This window comes from Clinocottus analis, unplaced genomic scaffold (assembly GCF_023055335.1).
Source record: "Clinocottus analis isolate CAN_PGR_092001 unplaced genomic scaffold, fCliAna1.0.p SCAF_15, whole genome shotgun sequence".
NCBI classification, from domain to species: domain Eukaryota; kingdom Metazoa; phylum Chordata; class Actinopteri; order Perciformes; family Cottidae; genus Clinocottus; species Clinocottus analis.
The window spans coordinates 11,776,655-11,784,579 of NW_027175876.1; the positions used below are offsets into that span (position 1 = coordinate 11,776,655).

A 7,925-nucleotide genomic window follows, 5' to 3' on the forward strand; every position below is an offset into this window, starting at 1 on the left:
GTGTGTGTGTGCGTGTGTGTGTGTGTGTGTGTGTGTGTGTGTGTGTGTGTGTGTGTGTGAGTATTAGAGTCAGACAGCAGGTGGTTTAGTTGCCAAACTGTCCTGAGGATAAGCTTGCTGACAGAGTGAGATGTGGGAGAAGAGTCTTGAGGGACGGAGGAATTTCCTCTAATCTGGTCTTTCTCATCACGTCGGCAAAATTACTTATGCTTCCTCCACCTGTCTGCCGGCGCTCTGCCTTTTTTCTTCTTCTTTTTTTTTGTCTTCCACACTGGTTTTCATCCTCTCACTCAAAATTGTTTAACATCGAACTCAATCTAGCTCACTGTCATTTTTGTCCTCTGGCTTTTCTTCTTTCTCCTCTTCCTCCAGGTTCCCTCCATTACCCGGTCCGTGGGCCGTGACAGGATCCTGGCTCTCCGCCAGCAGACCCAGTTCCTCTGGGATGCCTACTTTTCTTCTGTAACCAAAATCGTCTTAACTACTCTGGAGGTAAGCTCATGTGAGAGATGTGAGTCTTGATGGGAGTTTTGTCAGGAGAGCTTGATTTCATCAACCGACCGGCTGTGTCTTTTTCTATATTGTACATCGCCGCTGGCGATGCCTCACCTCCCGAAGATAAACTTTTAAAAGAAATCTTTCTCCAGTTGTCAGTCATATTTTTCCAAAGAAGGTTTTGCTGAATGTGCCCCCTCCTTTCCATCAATGTTCTGCTTCACATTCATACATTTCCACCTCTTCTAAGAGTAACCACAGTATAGCTCCACTGAATTAATTGGGGGCTGTTTGTCTTGCTCAAGGCCACCGCAAAAAAAGTTTTCGATAGAGTTTTGAGGTTTGGGTTTAGTTTTTGTTGCTTTTTTTTACAAAACAGCCTTTTTTCAACCACCTTCCTGTCAGCACAGAGAAATAATTTAAAATGCAACTTCGCAACGTGACAATCCTTGAACGATCAGATATGAGGTTGCTGCGACTTCGTTTTACTTTTCAAAAGCACGAGTGCATTTTCCTTAAGAGATATACTTTAACGTCTTTACACACACACACACACACACACACACACACACACACACACACACACACACACACACACACACAAACACAAACACACACACACACACACGACCAAAAGATGGCGATGTTTTTATCACCTTCTAAAAATGATATTTTTTAATTTGGCACGACAAACATGTTATTTCCACATCCACCAGGCACAAAGCTGCATTGTCATTCATTCACTGACATTCATTCATTTATTGTATTCATTCAGAGTCTGATCCTTTTACCTGTGTAAAAAGGTAAGTGATTATCACTCTGCTGTGTTACCTGGTGAACGTAGCAGAGCCGCAGGTTCACCAGGTGGCACACAATCGGTAATTTGATTATTTATGTGAAAATATTGATTGGTTCAGCATTACATTTTATCACAGAGTCTACTGTTTATTCACATGAACATATGAAAGGTAGAAAGATATTGCAACTTTAATCTGAAAGCTATTGTTATATACAGGCAATTTTGTGGCTTTTGCTACAATAGGGGCGACTGCGGTGAGCATGTCGTCCCTCAATCAGAGGATTGGTGGTTTGTGTGTCCTCAGGCAAGACACTGAAACCCAAATTGCTCTCGTGGCTGTGCCTACGGTGTGAAAGTTATATGAATGTGAGCATGGTAGCTCCTCGCATCAGTGTATGTTAGCATGGTAGCTCCTTCCATCAGTATATGAATGTTAGCTCCTCCCATCAGTGTATGAATGTTAGCATGGTAGCTCCTCCCATCAGTGTATGAATGTTAGCATGGTAGCTCCTCCCATCAGTGTATGAATGTTAGGATGGTAGCTCCTCCCATCAGTGTATGAATGTTAGCATGGTAGCTCCTCCCATCAGTATATGAATGTTAGCATGGTAGCTCCTTCCATCAGTATATGAATGTTAGCTCCTCCCATCAGTGTATGAATGTTAACATGGTAGCTCCTCCCATCAGTCTATGAATGTTAGCATGGTAGCTCCTCCCATTAGTGTATGAATGTTAGCATGGTAGCTCCTTCCATCAGTATATGAATGTTAGCATGGTAGCTCCTCCCATCAGTGTATGAATGTTAGCATGGTAGCTCCTCCCATCAGTGTATGAATGTTAGCATGGTAGCTCCTCCCATCAGTATATGAATGTTTGCATGGTAGCTCCTCCCATCACTGTATGAATGTTAGCATGGTAGCTCCTCCCATCACTGTATGAATGTTAGCATGGTAGCTCCTTCCATCAGTATATGAATGTTAGCTCCTCCCATCAGTGTATGAATGTTAATATGGTAGCTCCTCCCATCAGTATATGAATGTTAGCATTGTAGCTCCTCCCATCAGTCTATGAATGTTAGCATGGTAGCTCCTCCCATCAGTGTATGAATGTTAGCAAGGTAGCTCCTCCGATCAGTATATGAATGTTAGCATGGTAGCTCCTCCCATCAGTCTATGAATGTTAGCATGGTAGCTCCTCCCATCAGTGTATGAATGTTAGCATGGTAGCTCCTCCCATCAGTATATGAATGATAGCATGGTAGCTCCTTCCATCAGTTTATGAATGTTAGCATGGTAGCTCCTCCCATCAGTGTATGAATGTTAGCATGGTAGCTCCTCCCATCAGTGTATGAATGTTAGCATGGTAACTCCTTCCATCAGTATATGAATGTTAGCATGGTAGCTCCTCCCATCATTGTATGAATGTTAGCATGGTAGCTCCTCCCATCAGTATATGAATGTTAGCATGGTAGCTCCTCCCATCAGTATATGAATGTTAGCATGGTAGCTCCTCCCATCAGTGTATCAATGTTAGCATGGTAGCTCCTCCCATCAGTGAATGAATGTTAGCATGGTAGCTCCTCCCATCAGTATATTTAATGTTAGCATGGTAGCTCCTCCCATCAGTGTATCAATGTTAGCATGGTAGCTCCTTCCATCAGTATATGAATGTTAGCATGGTAGCTCCTTCCATCAGTATATGAATGTTAGCATGGTAGCTCCTCCCATCAGTGTATCAATGTTAGCATGGTAGCTCCTCCCATCAGTGAATGAATGTTAGCATGGTAGCTCCTCCCATCAGTATATTTAATGTTAGCATGGTAGCTCTTCCCATCATTGTATGAATGTTAGCATGGTAGCTCCTCCCATCAGTATATGAATCTTAGCATGGTAGCTCCTCCCATCAGTATATGAATGTTAGCATGGTAGCTCCTCCCATCAGTATATTTAATGTTAGCATGGTAGCTCCTCCCATCATTGTATGAATGTTAGCATGGTAGCTCCTCCCATCAGTATATGAATCTTAGCATGGTAGCTCCTCCCATCAGTATATGAATGTTAGCATGGTAGCTCCTCCCATCAGTATATTTAATGTTAGCATGGTAGCTCCTTCCATCAGTATATGAATGTTAGCATGGTAGCTCCTCCCATCAGTGTATGAATGTTAGAACTTAACATTTAAAACTCCTTAGAACTAAATTAATTTAAACTTCTTTCATACATTTTTAATGAAATACAACTAACATTGCTGGAAGATATTAGGAATATAATTATTAGTAGATCTTTGACAAAGTAAAGTTAGATTTCTACATGTAGACTGGACATCAGCATTTCGGCGCCTGAAAACACAATATGAGTATGTTGGGCCAAATGTGAAGGTCTGTACACCCTCGATGCCCTCAAGTTAGAGAGGCTGCAGTGTGTGTGTGTGTGTGTGTGTGTGTGTGTGTGTGTGTGTGTGTGTGTGTGTGTGTGTGCGTGTGCGTGTGTGTGTGTTATGCATGTGGGGGTATCTGCCTGCTCTCAGGATTAGCACGCTAGAGGCTCCCTCATTAAACGACCTCTCCAGCTCAAGTGTCGAGGATGAACTTGGAGTAAAAGAACCTTCCTCCTCTCCTTTCACTCTCTATTGTTGTTGGTTCACTACAGCCTTGATTCAGTCCTCGGGGACTATTTGCTCTCTGTAGCATCTCTAAATACAGACGCAGTACATAATAATCCTCTTAATTATCACCATCATCATGGCATAAACACCAGTACAATCACTGTGATCTCTCTCGGAGCACACAATATTGCTTGCAATCATCCTCACGTTCTATCATCATTTGTATCGTTGCAATAACATTGAAGTCACCGTCGCAATTCAACTTCAGGCTCGTTCAGATTGTGGTCCTCGACACAACAATATAATTACTAGGGCATCATTATTGTTATCTTTTAGAATTAAATCACAGTATTTCGTCATTGACTGTGAGCATGTTGTAGAAAAGAGTGTGAACATGTTTTCCTTTACATGCGTTTGAGGTTAATTGTCATACAGTTAATCAATTAGCACTCCAAAATAGAAAAGAGTGTATTAATTAATTCCTATTGAAAAAGTAGTGCTTTTATTGCACATATTATAATTTGAAGAAACATAAAATAAATCTTTTTACAGCATCAGAGCACATTTCTTTCTGGCATGTCTTTTTAACAAATGCATTTTTGTGCTGAAACATTGCTTATTTTTACATTTGGACTATGCATTGTGCCATAAGTGTCTCATATTAAACTCAGTGCAGATAAACCAAACGATCAAGAGTCATGTTTCAAAGCAAATGTGCATCTTTTTGCTGAAGATTGGATACAGGAAGCAGTTACAGAATAAAGCTAAATGCTATCAGTGCAAGCAAAGTCATTATGTCTCAAACTGCCTCAGTATTGAGCTGCACAGTAAAAGCCAAACAAAGCCCCTGAGTGTATTATACTGAACAAAGGTGTCTTTTACCAACAAATTAAACACCTTAATTGTGCTTCTAAAATGAACATACTCTCCCTTTATGACACGAATATATTTCTTTGGTTTAATATATTTTAACATAGTTTGTAATTAAAAATACGGAAGGCCATTTTGAACAGTGAAACTTGAAAAACAAAATGACAGAAAAAGTCATAATTATGAGATAGAAAGTCATAATTATGAGATAGAAAGAGCACATGCGCTTCAGTGGCACTGCATAATGTGTAAATATCTCCTATCTCAAATCATCAAGCTCAAAGCTAAGCAGGTCAAATAAAATAAACAAGAAGACGTAAAAGATAGAGATAAAAGAGTAAAAACGCTACGTGTCCATCACACTGCTTTACAACAGCTGCGTGTCTCGAGTACAGTGAGCGTGTTGGTGCGTAGTTACACGCGTGAGGGGTCCCCATATTTCTCGGTGTGTCCATGGGGGCCTTTACAAGCTTTTCAGTGATCAGACAGCTTAATTGGCTTCTCAGCAACTGATCAATAGTTATCAGGATTCTGGATGACAAAAGAAGAAACACAGTTTACCTTTGAGTCTGACAGTTTCAGATAACCAGGATACTTGCAGAGAATAACAGATTAGTTCATCAACAGAGAAGAAACACTTCTTCTTCTTCATGAAACCTCGATGTTATAATGTATCTCCACATTTCAGTTTAATCGCAAACTAAAGCATTTTTTTCTTCTTACAATCACAGCACAAATAGCACCTTAGTGACATCCCCAAATAGCCGGCGCCAACAGGGTATGAAATTAGACAGAAGCCCACTGACAGCCACATACTACTGGCCAGATGTGCTAAAAACTCCGAGCCAGCACGCCACCGGGCTAAATGGGTGAAATGAGGCGTTGTTGATAACGGTAGTGGCCCTCATACTGCGAGCCTGACAGTTCACAAGGTGCGTGTGTGTGTGTGTGTGTGTGTGTGTGTGTGTGTGTGTGTGTGTGTGTGTGTGTGTGTGTTAAGAGCTGGCTTAAGTGCCAATTCTCCACAGATCAGTAGAGAGCTCTGGAGCTGGAGAGAAAACCATAATGCCCTCAAAAAAAATGTGTTCATCTATTCTTTACTTTCAGCATGGAAGAGGTCTTACGGTGGAGTTGAACATGTTAATAACATATTGTTGTGAAGTTAAAGTAGTCCTGTTTTTTAAGGGTGGATATAAGTTATTTAAGAAGAATTATTCCAATTAAAAAAGTGTAAAAAAAAATAAATAATTCAGATCCTTTTTTAATCTCCTGTCAGTTCTGTGTTTCTCACTCTCATGTACCAACGTGTCACTTATCTCGTACCAACGTGTTACCGCATGCCTCTATGATGTAAAAAAACACTTCTTTAGCACCAAGTAAAAGCCATCACACCTTTAGAAAGTCTGCTGTGCCTCGTCAGACGTGGCCCTGTGGTCATCGCTGCATTGGTGATAAGTGGAGAGACAACAGAGCGAGTGGTTCTTAGCTTTCCTCGTAAGAAAGAAGTTTGTCACTCAGCATCCGCAGAGCCAACCGGCGACACAACCTTCCCTCAATATCAGACCAATATAGTACCTGCGTGTGTTGATCTCACTTCATATTTGTGTTTTGGTCTCTTTTCATTCCTGCCATGATGTAAGACATCTTGATTTGCATGCGCGTGGAGGAACATTTGCTCACATACGGTGCTGAAGTACACATTTAAAATACAGCACGCGTTAGTTAAGTTTGTCCCTGTCCCTTTATACTTCTACTCCCCAATAAATACTTTATTAATCCTCAGAAAGATATTCTCATATCACAGTCGCACTACACAAATTAAACCACACTGGTCAAAGAAAAGTGCAACAAAAAACAATGTCAAAAGTAAAATAGTATGACCTTTAAAAATGTGCTTCCATACAGTTTGCAAATTGCCTTAAGGTGTGCAAAGTGGATGAGTTGTAAATTAAAACGATGAATCAATTTAGAAGGTTATTTGAGGGTTACACATAAAACAAATGAAGAGCTTATAAATTCTGATATATTGTGATAAATGAAACCATCAAACAATATGTAAAGTCAGCTCCACCTTGACACTACAACAGTACAATGCAACCTGCACGTGAAAAAAACACCAGTATTAACAATTCAGAGATATAATGTAGAAGAGTTTTTCACTCATAGTGGCCATTTCACGTTTGATACTTTGATCACACCAATAACCTCAATACATAAATGTGTATGCTTTCACCGCTGGTGTGAACAGCATCCAAAAAACGTTGTTTTACATTTGATATCTTCATTATATCCTTTTTAAAAGTAATAGTGATGCTCCAGTATAATTCAGTGAAATAAATGACATCCTTTTAGATGCGTGTGTGTGTATCTATAGGCCCAGCAGCAGGTTAAAGTTGTGGCCCCTGAAGGCCCCTGAAGGCTCACAACACTCAACATATAACCTGACCTTTGGTAACAAGCCGGATGGATAATATTAGCTAAATAACTAATGGACTCCTCATGTTGGGATCAAGTTGAGGCCCCGAATGAATCGTTCAAGTATTTCAGGTCTGCTCCCCAAGCACTGCAGCTGCAGCTAAACAGCTGGCCACTTGTATTTCCAAATATGATCCCATATCTGTAGTTAAGTGTCCGTTATGACGAGCCCCGTGGACCAAGGATGAGTCCGGGTTTCAATCCGACCCGCGGCCATTTGCTACATGTTGTCCCGTCCCTCTTACCCTTTCCAAATGAAAGCTATTAGAGCAATATGGAGAAAAAAAATCCCCTTGGGGATTAATGAAGTACATATCTATATCTATCTATATCTAAAGGGGAAGAGCTGTGTTTACATGCGGGCGGGCAAAAGAATACGTTTTAAATGCCAAAACAATGTGGCAATAATGTTCTAATTATATCTCTGTGCCGCTGCAGTGAGGGCAGCATGCAGACATTAAATACATGTTTTTCCTCTCAATATGATATTATTGGATATTATACAGTATGTGTATGTATGAATATTCTGTGACTGGCAACCTAAAGTTAACTCTGTTTAATTTGGCAACCGCGTGCATGAAATAAACAGAGTGACAGGGCGAACAGGAAATTGTTCACATAATCACATCTTTGTCTTTCTTTTCCTCTTGTCACAGCTTCTTAGCGTCACTTCTCCTCACTC

At 40.6% G+C, this 7,925-nt stretch overlaps 1 protein-coding gene across 2 annotated transcripts in view; it reads left to right on the forward strand.

Annotated features, from left to right (window-relative positions):
- Positions 1-7,925, forward strand: part of LOC137785399 (exostosin-1) — a 185,075-nt gene that overhangs the window by 150,974 nt on the left and 26,176 nt on the right. For both annotated transcript variants that reach the window (XM_068576573.1, XM_068576574.1), the window contains exon 6: positions 373-492. In XM_068576573.1, coding sequence (XP_068432674.1) covers positions 373-492 — 120 coding nt within the window. The remainder of the gene's footprint in view (positions 1-372; positions 493-7,925) is intronic.